This window comes from Rhinopithecus roxellana, chromosome 20, assembly GCF_007565055.1.
Source record: "Rhinopithecus roxellana isolate Shanxi Qingling chromosome 20, ASM756505v1, whole genome shotgun sequence".
NCBI lineage: Eukaryota > Metazoa > Chordata > Mammalia > Primates > Cercopithecidae > Rhinopithecus > Rhinopithecus roxellana.
The window spans coordinates 70,433,984-70,448,761 of record NC_044568.1 but is presented as its reverse complement, the minus strand read 5'-3'; the positions used below and the strand labels follow the sequence as shown (position 1 = coordinate 70,448,761).

At 54.7% G+C, this 14,778-nt stretch overlaps 2 protein-coding genes across 8 annotated transcripts in view; one reads left to right on the top strand and one right to left on the bottom strand.

Annotated features, from left to right (window-relative positions):
* LOC104672334 (testisin) overlaps positions 1-14,778 on the bottom strand; it is a 36,299-nt gene that overhangs the window by 19,928 nt on the left and 1,593 nt on the right. For 3 of the 7 annotated variants that reach the window (XM_010376120.2, XM_030924784.1, XM_030924782.1), the window contains exons 1-2: positions 3,556-4,814; positions 3,440-3,466 (exon numbers count right to left, since the gene is read on the bottom strand). In XM_010376120.2, coding sequence (XP_010374422.1) covers positions 3,440-3,466; positions 3,556-3,619 — 91 coding nt within the window. In that variant the 5' untranslated portion in view covers positions 3,620-4,814. Of the gene's footprint in view, positions 1-2,561; positions 2,846-3,005; positions 3,532-3,555; positions 4,815-6,546; positions 6,775-14,778 lie in introns of those variants that run through there. The other 4 variants (XM_030924783.1, XM_030924778.1, XM_030924779.1 and 1 more) reach the window with 4 other exon arrangements.
* Positions 4,163-9,579, top strand: PRSS33 (serine protease 33). Its single transcript, XM_010376119.2, has 7 exons — positions 4,163-4,217; positions 6,889-7,021; positions 7,386-7,418; positions 7,547-7,709; positions 7,862-8,133; positions 8,336-8,505; positions 8,710-9,579. Exons 2-7 carry the CDS (start codon positions 6,889-6,891, stop codon positions 8,866-8,868), a joined length of 930 nt encoding a protein of 309 aa, XP_010374421.2. The 5' UTR covers positions 4,163-4,217; the 3' UTR covers positions 8,869-9,579.

Here is a 14,778-nt window from a genome sequence, read left to right as displayed (position 1 = left end):
AACTGAAAGCTTTTCCTTCAAGATCAGAAACAAGTCAAGGACACCCACTTTTACCACTGCTATTCAACATAGCACTGGAAGTCCCACCCATAGCAATTAGGCAAGGTAAAAAATAAAAGTCTTCTGAATTTAAAAAGAAGTAAAATTACCATTGTTCACAGATGACATGATTCTTTTTGTAGAAATCACTAAAGATTCCACAAAACTGTTAGAACCAATGAAGAAACCCAGCAGTTGCAATATGCAAAATTAACATCTAAAAATCAAGACGACCAAAAAAAAAAAAAAAAAGTAACACAAAAACTCAGGCTGAGCACAGTGGCTCATGCCTGTAATCCCAGCACTGTGGGAGGCAGAGGCAGGTAGATCACCTGAGGTCAGGTGTTCCAGACCAGCCTGGCCAACATGGTGAAACCCTGTCACTACTAAAAATATAAAAATTAGCCAGACATGGTGGTGCATGCCTGTAGTCCCAGCCACTTGGGAGACTGAGACAGGTGAATTGCTTGAACACAGGAGGAGGAGGTTGCAGTGACCTGAGATCGTGCCATTGCACTCTAGCCTGGGTGACAAGAGTGAAACTCTGTTTCAGAAAAAAAAAATTGACCACTCTGAGCAACAAAGTGAGACCCCCATCTCTACCCATCCCCCCCAAAAAAATAATAAATTAGCTGGAAGCCGGGCGTGGTGGCTCACATCTGTAATCCCAGCACTTTCGGAGGCCAAAGGGGGTAGATCACCAGAAGTCAGGAGTTCGAGACCAGCCTGGCCAACATAGTGAAACCCTATATTGATACATCCCACAAAATGAATCTTGGAGACACTATGTTATATCAAAGAATCTAGACCCCTAAAAAATCATATGTTGTATGTTCCGTGTGTATGGAACAGAAAAAAAGCTCATAGAAAAAGGATATAAAGAAAGAAAATATTTTCATATAGCTATACAACTTGTTTGTGTCTTGAAATAAGGTAGCTGCTATTAAAAAATAGTAAAAAAGTTAAAATAGTAATAATTTTTAAAGAGTAAAAAGTTTGGCCGGGCGCGGTGGCTCAAGCCTGTAATCCCAGCACTTTGGGAGGCCGAGACGGGCGGATCACGAGGTCAGGAGATCGAGACCATCCTGGCTAACACGGTGAAACCCCGTCTCTACTAAAATACAAAAAAATAGCCGGGCAAGGTGGCGGGCGCCTGTAGTCCCAGCTACTCCGGAGGCTGAGGCAGGAGAATGGCATAAACCCGGGAGGCGGAGCTTGCAGTGAGCTGAGATCCGGCCACTGCACTCCAGCCTGGGCGACAGAGCAAGACTCCGTCTCAAAAAAAAAAAAAAAAAAAAAAAAAGAGTAAAAAGTTTACAGTAAGCTAAGTTTCACTTGCTATTAAAGAAAGAACAGGTTTTGGGGTAAATTTAGTGTAGCCTCAGTGTACAGTGTTTATAAAGTCTATAGTAGTGTGGAGTCATGTCCTAGACCTTCACATTCACTCACCATTCATTCCCTTACCAACAGCCACATCCAGTCTGGCAAGCTCCACTAATGGTAAGTGCCTAGGGCACAGGCATACTGTTTTTTACCTTTTTTTTTATTTTTGAGATGGAGTCTCCCTCTGTCACCCAGGCTGGAATGCAGTGGCGCTATCTTGGCTCACTGAAACCTCTGCCCCTCACGGGTTTAAGCGATTCTCCTGCCTCAGCCTCCCGAGGAACTGAGATTACAGGCACTCGCCATCACACCCGGCTAATTTTTGTATTTTTGGTACAGACAGGGTTTCACCATATTGGTCAGGCTGGTCTCGAACTCCTGACCTCAGGTGATTCACCTGCCTCGGCCTCCCAAAGTACTGGGATTACAGGCCCATCTGCCCAGCCTGGTTTTTATCTTTTATGCCATATTTTTACTGTGCCTGTTCTCTGTTTAGATACGCTTAAGTACGTAAGTACTTACCAGTGTGTTACAACTGCTCTGGTATTCAGCGCAGTAACAAGTTGCACAGGTTTGTAGCCCAGGAGCAATGGGCTAGACCATACAGTCTGGGTGTGTAGTAGGCTCTGCCATCCAGGTTTGTGTAACTACACTCCATGATGTTGACACAATAATGAAACTGCCTCATGATGCATATCTCAGAACATACCCTGGTCATTAAGTGACACAGGACTGTAGGCTAAAAATCACTGAATTGTGTACTTCAACACTGAACACTTGAACATTTTATGGTTTGTGAGTTGTCTCAATTTTTAAAAATCATTGCCTGAGGTTTCTGTCACCGGGTCCTCCCGAACTCCCCCTCTCTCCTTCAGGCCCGGGGCAAGCTGGCCTCCCTCTCACACTGTCCTGCTGGCCCCCACAGTCCCTGGAAGCAGGGAGAACTGGGAGTTTGATCCCTGCCCTGGCAGGTGGCAGTGAGAGCAGAAAAGCAGGTGAGGAGAGAAGGAGAGCAGGAGGGGTGCAGTTGCACCCCCTGACCAGGGAGGGGCTGCTGTGCTTGTGTAGCGGGAAGAGGGGTAGAGGGTAATGCCCACCCCAGACCCCCATCGCCCCACCCGGTGTATCCCCAGCCTCACTGCCACTGGGGCTGATTAACCCCCAGCCGGTCACCCAGCAGTCCGGCCGGTGCACGAAGGTGAAGGTGGAGGACTCAATGCAAATGGGCTGGATGTACACATTGTAGGCGACAGAGGAGGCCAGTCTCAGCAGGGCAATGTCATTGTGTAGAACCCCAAGGGCGTCAGGGTTCACAATGATGTCCTGCACTTTGTAACGATTGCTGTAGGCCCGCAGGTTCCAAGGAGTTGGCCTGGAAGTCAGCTCGCCCAACTGGACCGTCCACTCGGAAGGATAGTAGTGCCTGGCAGAAAAGGAGAGAGGGCAGGGAGCCCTGGAACTGGGAGCTGGCCGCCTGAGCACGCTGGAGGCCCAGTCCCTGAGGCCAAGCTGCGGAGTGGCTACTGTTTGCTCATCCCGGAGGCCATTAGCAAGTCTGAGGCCCCGACGGCCCCCAGACTCACTTTCGGAAGCAGTGCGCAGCCGTGAGCACCCAGTGGCGGCTAAGCAGGCTCCCTCCACATCGGTGGCGTCTCCTCAGGCGCAGGCTGGCCTGCCATGGCCAGCGCCCGCGCGCGGACTCCACTCCGCCCGCCACCAGCGAGTGAATTTCCCGGTGGCCGCAGGCCTCTGGGATGGACAGACGGACGCGGCTGAGCTGCGAGGGATAGGGGTGGGCAGGCCCGCCCCGCCCGGCCTTGCCCCAGGGTGCGCGCAGCGAGGGGCTCCCTGGGGAACCGCGCGCCAAGAAGGTGACGCTGGGGACGGTCCCACCCCCAGGGGCCATTAGTTACTTGAGCATCACGTTCTTGGGACCTGGAACAGAGAGCAGTAGATGGGCCCCGGTGCACCCGGGCCCAGCCACCCTGGCAGGCATAGCGCGTCCCGGGCGCCTTACCTGACAACAGCTCCGCCTCATCGGACTCTGCAGAAGACAAGAAGTGAGCCCCCCGCGGCCTCCACCTCGCGTCCTCCCCGCTGCCCCCCGTCCCGCCAGCAGCCGCCCGACCTCACCCGGCTTCCCGAGTCCAGCCCGCGCCAGCAGCAGCGCCAGCAGCAGCGCCCCGTGCACGCCCATAGCCTCCTCTCCCGCGGCCTGGCGCCCCCTCTGCCTCCTCTCGCTCCGGCCCCGGGCCGCCCCCTGGGGGCAGGGCGGGGTGGGAGCTCCAGCTTCATCCTCCCAAACCGGGCCCAAGGGCTGTTTGGGGACTCTCAGGCCTGGCAGCGCCCTGGCTTTCAGCTCCTACGGGCGGGTCTTCAACCACATTCCTTGATGTGGCCCAGACCTGGTGACCCCACAGTCCCTTTCTTGTCTGCAGCCTGGGGGTCCTGGCTGCCCGCTTAGTGCCCCCTGTCCTCCACCCATGACTTCCTCCAGCACCAAGGGTCTGGCCCTGAGCCGAGAGTCCCCTTAAAGCAGGCAGGCAAGGCCTTCCTGAGGGCGGGGTGGGGCCTGGCAGCGTGGAACCTGCTGCTGGCAGTGCTCATCCTGTACAGACCCGCAGACTGTGCACCGCCCGGGCTCTCGGCCCCACTCCCTGCCCGCTGCCCTGCAGGCCCACACAGCTACCTGGAGCCCACCGCAGGGGTCTCCCGCCTTGTGGGAGATGTTTCACGGAACCAAGGCAACCAAGCAGGCCCTACAGTACTAGATGTGAATGGGCCACTGAGTCCAGGTGCGTAAGACCTCCTGCAGGGCTCCCGCTACTCGGAAAAACCATCATACTCATGATAAGGGTTTAGAGTTTAGAGTGAAAGGACTTAGGTTAAAATCAGCAAAGGAAAAGGCACAGAAGGCAGAGTGCAGGAGAGACCAGGAGGAAGGCTGCAGTGAGCACTCCAGGGGAGGCCTATGAATGCCCGTCATTCTCCTAGCATGCAAGTGTGACAACCAGGGACGCTGGCCTGAGCCTTGGCAGCACGGTTTTACTGGAGGTTGGCGGTGCCTGGAGCAGCTGCATGACTGATGCTAGTCAGTCAGCCTCCAGCCCCTCCAGAGGTCCCCTGATACCACCTGGCTCGAGGCCCCGCCATCAGTCATGTTGTGAGCATCAGCTGTCTGGCGGGGCCCAGGGATCCTATGCAGAGGCATTCTTATCAGGCAAGACATTCAAGATCTTAGAGGTTTGGATGTGTAGCATCTGAACACCCCAAGTCTATTGAGTTAACTGTCTGCTGTAAGGCTACCCCGTGGCTCTTATAGCAAAAGGATCATATTTTTCTGAGTTTCCATGACTAGGAATGCAAATAATAGCATGGCTGCGCTAGGCGCAGTGGGCTCACGCCTGTAATCTCAGCACTTTGGGAGGCTGAGGTGGGCAGATCACTTGGGCTCAGGAGTTCAAGACCAGCCTGGCCAACATGGTGAAATCCTGTCTCTACTAAAAAATTAGCCAAGTATGGTGGTGGGCGCCTGTAATCCCAGCTACTTGGGAGGCTGAGGAAGGAGAATCGCTTGAACTCAGGAGGCAGAGGTTGCAGTGAGCCAAGATGGTGCTACTGCACTCCAGCCTGGGTGACAAAGCAAAAACTCCGTCTCAAAAAAAATAAAGAATAAACTATATAAACTATGTTCTAACTGCAACAAGGTTTTTCTTTTTCTCTGGCAGTTAAGCAAGTGCTGGCCTAGAGATAAGCAATATTAAAACAATTATAAATCATCCATTGACAGACACTAGATAACTGACTTCCCTGTTCCACAAGCCACAACTTCAGCTTTGATTGGACAAGAAACTGATTTCAGTCACTTTCTCCTGATAAGAGGCCTCCAGTCAAGGGTTGGTTCTGACTGGTTTCCAGAGGCTGTGCACTTGAGTGCTTTGATGTCCTGAAAAGACCTTTTGATATATAGGACTTAATGTAATGCATTTAAAGGTTAAGTTGCCACCCCAGCGTGAACATGGGATGAATGCAACATGCGTGCTTGCTTGTCACAACTGCGTGCAACTCTCTTTCATAAATATAGTTCCTCCTATATCCTGTTGAGTATGTGTATGTGGCAACTGCTTCAGAATAAATTCTTGTCTTATCCCCTCCTCCCTCGAAGTACCTGTTAACAGTCTCTGCCGGATGCTGCACTTATGGCCTGCGGAATGGCCAGCCTGCAGGCTGCAACCATTTGTTTATTTATTTATTTTTATTTTGAGACAAAAGCCTTGCTGTGTCACCCATGCTGGAGTGCAGTAGCACCATCTTGGCTCACTGCAACCTCTGTCTCCCCGGTTTCAAGCGATTCTCCTGCTTCAGCCTCCCAAGTAGCTGGGATTACAGGTGCACACCACCACGCCCAGCTAATTTTTGTGGAGACGGGGTTTCACCATGTTGGCCAGGCTGGTCTTGAACTCCTGACCTCAAGTGATCCGCCCACCTCAGACTCCCAAAGTGCTGGGATTACAGGCGTGAGCCATCCCGTCCTGCCTGCAACCCTTTATGAGAAATAGCCTCCTTGGGCTGGGCATGGTGGCTCACGCCTATAATCCCAGCACTTTGAGAGGCCGAGGCGGGCGGATCATGAGGTCAGGAGATCGAGACCATTCTGGCTAACAGAGTGAAACCCCATCTCTACCAAAAACACAAAAAAATTAGCCGGGCGTTGTGGCAGGGGCCTGTAGTCCCAGCCATTTGGCAGAAGAATGGAGTGAACCTGGGAGGAGGAGGTTGCAGTGAGTCAAGATCATACCACTGCACTCCAGCCTGGGCGACAGATAGAGACTCCGTCTCCAAAAAAAAAAAAAAAAAAAAAAAGAAAAAGAAAAGTGGCATGGAGTGGTTTGAATACATGTCCCCGAAATTCGTGTCTACCTGGAACATCAGAATTAACCTGATTTTGAACACAGGCTTTGCAGATGCAATTAGTTACAATGAGGCCACAGGGCATCAGGATGGGAGTGTCTCCCAAGAGACAGAAAAGAAGACCTGCATGGGTAGGGCAGGGAGCTGCAGACCCCAGGGCCTGATGGGAGGCTCCTTTGCCAAGCACACCCCACCTGCCCCCTTGCCACTCACCTCTCCACCTGGGGCCCAGCAGGCTGGAGGCGGGCCGAGGGTGCCTGAGTCTTGAGGGGAAAACTTTTTATTCAAAGATGTAAAGCAGCTGGGGGAGATCCCAGATTCTCAGCAGGAAGAACTGATGCCTCTGCTGTCTTTCTCTGACCACACAGATGGCAGGCACCCTCTCTGCCCTGCTAAGGGGCAGTCGTGGCCCTTGCTGTCTGGATCCGGGCCTTACAGAGGCTGTGCAGGCAAAAAAGAAGAGCCATCAGCCTGGGGCGTCAGGGAGATGGGATGCAGTGACCCTTCCTGACTCCTCAGATTTTTCCACTCCTCACAAACTCCCCAACCTTTCAGATGCTCCTCTCTTCTCCCTGCTGGCTCCAGAGCAGAGTCCAAGCCCTGGGCAGTGCAACCCTTACTCAGCCCAGCCCTGAAGACAGAATGAGAGGGGCTTCCTATCTCCAGATCCTACTCCTTCTGGTGCTGGGTGAGTGGGGACACGGACTTGGGGGTAAGGGCCGCAGATACCTTGGCTCCCAGTTCTCCCATCTCATTGCTCCCTGGAGCACTCTTGGGCTTTCTAATCTTGATTCCAAGGGCTCAATCCTCTCTGCCACTGACCTTGACCTCACCACACCTCGATGTGCTTGTCGGTGTCATGCTCATACTCCCTTCCCCCCTGCACCTTCACAGTGCTCTGGGAAGGGTTAAATAATAGACGGCATGAAAGCCTGGCACAAGGTCAGGGCAACATTATGTTTCACCCTCCTTCCTCATCTCTGGCCTCCCTTCCAACCCCGTTATTTGACACCAAATCTATAATCTGGTCCCTTCCCTGCTTCCTCCTCCAGGAGCTGCTGGGACTCAGGGAAGGAAGTCTGCAGGTGAGGAAGCCTCGGAGTCCACCCGAGTCAGCCCCATCCCGGGCCTTGGCCCCATGTCTCCCCCAACACACCAGCCTCCCAGGCTCCAGGTCCTCAGCCAACCCTCACCGCCCCTGCTCCTTTTGTAGCCTGCGGGCAGCCCCGCGTGTCCAGTCGGATCGTAGGGGGCCGGGATACCCGGGACGGAGAGTGGCCGTGGCAGGCGAGCATCCAGCATCGTGGGGCACACGTGTGCGGGGGGTCGCTCATCGCCCCCCAGTGGGTGCTGACAGCAGCGCACTCCTTCTCCAGGTCAGCGCTCACCGAGGGCCCAGGCGGGGTGTGCAAGGAAGGCAAGGCCCGTGGAGAACCGGGCGTGGCCTGGCAGAGGCGTTGGGGTCGAAGCGGGCTGGAGGGGGTCGAGGACCGGGTGCTGGAAGTAGCCCCCCGCTCCTGTCCTACAGGAGGGCACTGCCAGCTGAGTACCGCGTGCGCCTGGGGGCGCTGCATCTGGGCCCCACCTTACCCCGCACACTCTCGGTGCCCGTGCGACGGGTGCTGCTGCCCCCAGACTACTACGAGGAAGGGGCCCACGGCAACCTGACACTGCTGCAGCTGCGTCGCCCGGTGCCCCTGAGCGCTCGCGTCCAGCCCGTCTGCCTACCCATGCCCGGCGCCCGCCCGCCGCCCAGCACACCATGCTGGGTCAGTGGCTGGGGCAGCCTCCGCCCAGGTGGTAAGGCAGGAGGGCGGGGCTCCGAGGCATGGGGAGCCCCCATCTCCTCCTCCAACTGACTGGAAATCCCAGTCCCTCACTGCCCCAATCCAAGACCCAGCGCAGCTTCTCGGGAACCAAACCTCCTCTCACTCAGAACTCAGCTTCTCCCACTGACCCTGGCTCCACGCCTTCCTTTCAGAGGTTCCTCCTCTTCCCCCAGTGCCCCTCCCAGAGTGGCAACTGCTACAGGGAGTAAGGGTGCTGCTGCTGGACTCGCCCACCTGCAACCACCTCTACCACGTGGGCGCAGAGGTGCCCCTGGCAGAGCCCATTGTGCTGCCTGGGAGCCTGTGTGCCAGCTACCCCCAGGGCCACAAGGACACCTGCCAGGTGTGCACCCCACCTCCCCAGCCTCCAGAGTCCCATCCCTGTGCCTAGCACCCTGCCTCCCTAAACTCCAGGACCCAGGACATACCAACTCAGGCTCAGGGTCCTGGCCCCCAACCCAGAGGCACCACCCCAGGGGTTTGGAACCCTGAGAACTGTTCTGAGGTCCTGGGAGGGCTGAGACTTAGGCTCCTCTTTCTCCTGCAGGGTGATTCTGGGGGACCCCTGACCTGCCTGCAGTCTGGGACCTGGGTCCTGGTGGGCACGGTGAGCTGGGGCAAGGGTTGTGCCCTGCCCAACCGTCCAGGTGTCTACACCAACGTGGCCACATATAGCCCCTGGATTCAGGCTCACGTAAGCTTCTAATGCTAGCCAGTGAGGCTGACCTGGAGCCAGCTGCTGGGGTCCCTCAGTCTCCTGGTTCATCCGAGGATCTGCCCATACCCCACATCTCTTCTGCCTTGAGGCCAAGATGCCTAATAAAGCTAAAGGCCACCCCCAACCCCCACTCCCCACCTCCTGCCTCCTCTCCTCTTTGGGGCTCACCAGATCTGACTCCACCAACCCTCTTCCAGGGATCTGCCATGAGTCCCAGAGGGTGACACTCCCCCCTCCCTTCCTGGCTTGTATTGACTTTTCTCGGCCCTGGCCAGGGCTGGGTGCAAGGCACGCAGCGGTGGGCAGACCAACTGCTGCCCATCTGGCCTGTGTGTCCATCTTTTTCTGGAGAAAGTCATATTCACAGCATGACAGAGATTTGACACCAGGGAGATCCTCCATAGCTGGCTTTGAGGACACGGGGAACACAGCCCATGAGCAGCCTCTAGGAGCAGAGAGCAGCCCCTGCCGACAGCCGGCAGGGAATCGGAACCCTCAGACCCACAGCCACAAGGCACTGGATTCTGGCAGCACCCTGAAAGAGCTGGGAAGTAAGTTCTTCACCAGCCACCAGATAAGAGCCCCACTGTCCAACTCCTTCATTTCAACCTAAAAAGACCCTAGGCAGAGAACCTAGCTGAGCCACCCGGACTCCTGACCTACAAAGTTGTGACTTAATAAACGTGTGTTTTAAGCTGCTCCATTTGTGCTGACATTTATACAGCAATAAAAACTAATACAGATTTTGCTCCACTGTGATGGAGGTGTCCCAGTGGGAAAGGTGGGTTGGCCAGCGTGGCCACCTCCCCACGTACTCCAAGAGGCTGGGCATTTGGCATCAAATCCTCAGCTGAGGAGGAGTCAGGAGCCCTGGGGCAGGCCCAGATTCTGTTCTCATTGTTTCTGGCCACCATTCACTCCCAGGGTGACCCTGGGGCCCAGGTCACCCTACTGACACCTGCATCCGGACGCCGACGGCCTTGCCCACCCGTGGGGTCCCCTTGCAGCCTGGTGCCTGGCATCCTGTCCCCTCTCTGCCATGTCCTTGTCTCCAGAGCCAGGACCACCCATTCCAACAGAGGTCAGTTTCCACAGCTGCAGAAAGAAACAAAACCTGGAAAACTCAAAACCTACTCTGGAGCTGACAGCGGCTGTCGGCAGAAGAGAAAACAAGGGAAGGCAAACTTCAAAGGCGCAGCCCCTTTAGGTCCAGGCACAGGCCTGAGCATTGCCTCCCTCTTCTTTTCTCCTGGGGAGCCGGGGAAGTGGGCTGTACTAGATGGTCATGGGTAGGCCAGGCCAAGTGGGGCAGGAAGGGTGCTCAAGGCTGCTCTGTCCCCCAGGTGGAGAACAGGCCACACTGTAGTACATATTGGCCACCGTTGGTGGGGTCATGAGAGACCAGGTGCCCAGGACGACAGGGCATGGCTATGGCAGGCCAGCCTGCAGGCCCAGCTAAGGAGGCAGAAGGGAGTAGAGCTGGGCAGGGAAGGGAGGATCATTAAAGAGAAAAAATCACAGCCCCTCATCAAGCCCTCACCAGACATCATGCAGAGGGAGGGCTTTATTCCATCACCTCATTGAATTACCACAGGAGGCTCTGTGAGGTGGCTTGTCCCCATTTGTCAGATGAGAAAAACAAGTCCGAAAAGTCACACCGCCGGCAAGGTTGGTAGACTGGGACTCCAGCCCAGGCGGTCTGATTCTGGGAAAAGCAGAGGTCCTCCACTCTCTCCGCTCCCTCCCACCCCAACAGGGCAGCCTCCCCACACCCCTCCTTCTGGCCTGCTCCTGGCACAACAGCCTGCGGTACCAGACGGGCGGCAGCTCTTGTCAGCCCTGTGCCACTGACCCCACAGGATGGGGCCCGTGTCCCCCTCCGTAATCTGACCTGATAACACCTGCTCTCCCATGGCTGCTAGCGGTCCAGATGTCGGCCAAGGCGGTGACTGTTATGCCTGCTGAGTGTGTGCACTGTGCCAGGTATGTACATGCTCTCAGCAGACCTGAGAGCCCTCGAAGGAGACACTCATCTCACAGGAGGGAAACAGGCCCAGACAGGTTAGGTAACATGGCCACCGGCCCACAGCTGCTAAGTAGCGGAGCCACATTTGAACTCAAATCCCACACTAACAGTTATGTCACATCCCTTTTGGGGACAAAAGTAGCTATAAAACACTCTACAAATAAGGCACATTGCTAACTAGTGGTCATGAATAACTACTATGTATTAACACAAAAACAAGAAAAGTTAGCCAGGCACAGTGGTTCATGCTTGTAATCCGTGTTTTGGTAGACCAAGGCAGGATGATTGCTTGAGGCCAGAAAATTGAGACCAGCCTGGGCAACACAGTGAAACCCCCATCTCTACAAAAAATTAAATTAGCCAGGCATGGTGACCCGTGCCTGTAGCCTCAGTTACTTGGGAGGGTGAGGTGGGATCGCCTGAACCCAGGATTTCAAGGCTGCCGTAATGATCACGCCACTGCACTCCAGCCTGGGCTACAGAGCAAGATCTGTGTGTAGGGAAAATCTCTCTCAAATCATGTTTTTCCTCTACTCCTGTTGCCTGAAAAGAAGGTCCCGATCCAGACCTCAAGAGAGGGTTCTTGGATCTCACGTGGGAAGGAATTCAAGGTGAGCCACAGAGCACAGTGAGAAGCAAGTTGATTAGAAAGGACTCCATCACAGAGCAGGCGTGCTCAGAGAGCAGGGGGAAGAACTCACCATCTTTGGTTAGTGTCTCTGCTTATAAGAAACTACAGTCCGGGCATGGTGGCTCAAGCCTGTAATCCCAGCACTTTGGGAAGCTGAGGAGTGGGGGGATCACCTGAGGTCAGGAGTTCGAGACCAGCCTGGCTAACATGGTAAAATCCCGTTTCTACTAAAAATATAAAAATTAGCCAGGTGTGGTGGCACACACCTGTAATCCCAGCTACTCAGGAGGCTGAGGCAGGAGAATCACTTGAACTCAGGAGGCGGAGGTTGCAGTGAGCCAAGATCACGCCATTGCACTCCAGCCTGGGCAACAGAGTGAGACTTTTGTCTCCAAAAAAAAAAAAAGAGAGAGAAACTACAAGAAATGGTAAATAAACCTGGAATGTGCAGATGTGCTCACTGAAGGTCGGGGCTTTTGCTGCCATCGGTGACTGTGCATCCTCTGCCTTAGCCTGCTTACCGACGCTATCCTAGTAGATCAGGTTGCATTCTCAGGACGTGTGCACTTTCTAGGGCCTTGTGGGAGATGTCCTATATGGCCATAAACATTTCATAATCTTAATTGGTGGCCAGCTTAGGAGGTGGTCATTTTAGGCCGGATGTGGTGGTTCCCGCCTGTAGTCCCAGCACTTTGGGAGGCTGAGGCAGGAGGATTGCTTGAGCTGTTTGACACCAGCCTGGGCAACATGGCGAAACCCCATCCCTACAAAAACTGCAAAAATTAGCCGGATGTGGTGGTGCATGCCTGTAGTCCCAGCTACTCCAGGGGCTGAGGTGGGAGGATTGTTTGAGCCAGTATCAGGCTACTGCACTCCAGTCTGGATGACAGAGGGAGACCCTGTCTCAAAAAGAATGTGGCTATTTTCAGACAGCAGGAGCCTTATAGATGCCGTGTGAGTGCTTAGCTACACATTTTAAGATGGATCACTCTAGTTGTTTTATTAAACCAGAGGCCTGGTAAGCAGAGGTCCCCAACACTCTCATACCAAAACCACAATTATCAACACAGAAGACTCCTGTGACAAACAGTTGTGGGGTTCCCCCCCCGACTAAGCACTGGACACCAGCAGGGTGTCCTCAATTCAATTCCAACACTATCTGCCCAGCGCCAGCCTCAGGTCCCACAGGTTGGGGCTCACAGGACTGCCTCCCCATTCCCCAGCTGCAAGTTTGGGCTTCGGAACTTTTGACCAACTGGCTTCAGGTTGGTGTTCCCATGACTCTTTTCAATTAATTTGTTAGAGCGACTCAGAGAACTCAGGGAAACACACTCACTGGTTTATCATAAAGGATGTTACAAAGCATCGAGATGAAGCAAAGAGCAGGTTGAGGTGCTGGGGAGGGGCCCAGAGCTCCCATTCATCCCTGCAGTGTCACCCTCTGGGGACCACACGAGTTGAGCTATGGAGAAACTCTCCAAACTCTGTCCTGTAGGGTTTTGTCAGCATTCTTTTCCCAGGGAATAGGGCGGGGCCCTCTCTGGGGAGAGTCTTAAGACTCCCAATCAGAAAGGCCCAGGGAAGATTCGAGTCCTGCTTGGGGGCACGTGAAAGAAGACAGATTGTTTCCCTGGTCTATCTCACACACCTGAAAGACACAAGGGCCTTCCCCATCATAACACAACACCCTGTCTGGGGTGGGGAGTGAAGGAGATAGAAGGCAGACGGACGCTGGGCATGGTGACTCACGCCTGTAATCCCAGCATTTTGGAAGGCTGAGGCAGGAGGATCACAAGCCCAGGGGTTTGAGACTAGTCAACATGGTGAAACCCCGTCACTACAAAATATACAAAAAAATTAGCCGGGCATGGTGGTGTATGCCTGTAATCCCAGCTACTCAGGACGCTGAGGCAGGAGAATCCAGGAGGCGGGGACTGCAGTGAGCCACGATCACACCACTGCACTGCAGCCTGGGCGACAGGGCAAGACTCCGTCTCAAAAAAAAAAAAAAAAAACAAAAGGTAGATGGGAGGGAGCAGAAGACAGGCTACAAGGCGGATTCTCCGAGTGAAGTCTGTGAGGCGGAGAGGTGAAGGCCAGTTGAGGAAAGGAGCCCAGGAGGACACTCCTGTGTGGAGCAGCAGGCGCAGCCAGCCAGCTCCTCTCCACCACTGGACACTACCATTCCTTGTAAAGGCCCTTAAGGAAGGAGAACCTGGACCCCACAAGACCACACTTCCAAAAGTGGAGACCCCAGGCTAGGCCAGTGAGTGGCTCTGCTCACGGAAAATCCCTCCTGACCCCATTCCCACTGCACTGAATAACACCAAGGCCTGTCATCTCCTCATGTAGTTAGTCCACAGGGAGGACAGCGTCATGGGGTGTGCGGAGACCCCCTCTGGGGGCAAGGACTCATGATGGGTCCAGGTGATCTCTGACAGCAGACAGGCACCATTCACCGCGCCAGCTACAGAACCGTGCCACTGCTCACTGAGCATCAGCGCATGAATGCAATTGTTGTTATATTTATGAGCTGATGTGCGGCGAGTAGAGGCACACTCCCCAACGTCCTAAGGGCTCCACGCTGTGTATCCCCACTTCACGGATGGGAACAACCAACTGGAGGCCCCCGGCTTTGCCAGTAGGAGCTGGGGTTTGAACCCAGTGTTCTGCTCTCTGGAGGATAGGCAACATCCTTAAGAGGATGGTGACTCCAAGGGACCCCTGGTTTCTGGTGGACATCCTGAGCTGGGGCATCAGCTGTGACGGCCCCCACAGGTGAGGTGTCCACCCCTGGTCTCTGCCGATGAAGCCTGGATGGAGTAGGGATCCAGGCGTCTCCCTGTGGAGAGGGCCCCTCCTGTACCTACACCCTTTGACTACTGGGTGGGCTGCTGGGCTACCTGAGAACTTCCTGGCCCCCACTATCCACACCCTTCCTTCACTCTCCCTCCACAGAGGTACAGGATTTAAAGTTGCCAGTTCTATGTACATAAAGACACTGGGATTAATTGGAGACAGCGTCTCACTCTGTGGCCAGGATGGTGTGCAGTGGCGCGATCTCAGCTCACTGCAACCTGTGCCTCCAGGTTTAAGCAACCCTCCTGCCTCAGCCTCCTGAGTAGCTGGGACAACAGGCGTGCGCCACCACGCCCACCTAATTTTGTTTGTATTTTTAGTGCACACGGGGTTTCACCTTGTTGGTCAAGCTGGTCTTGAACTTCTGGGCTCAAGTGATCCA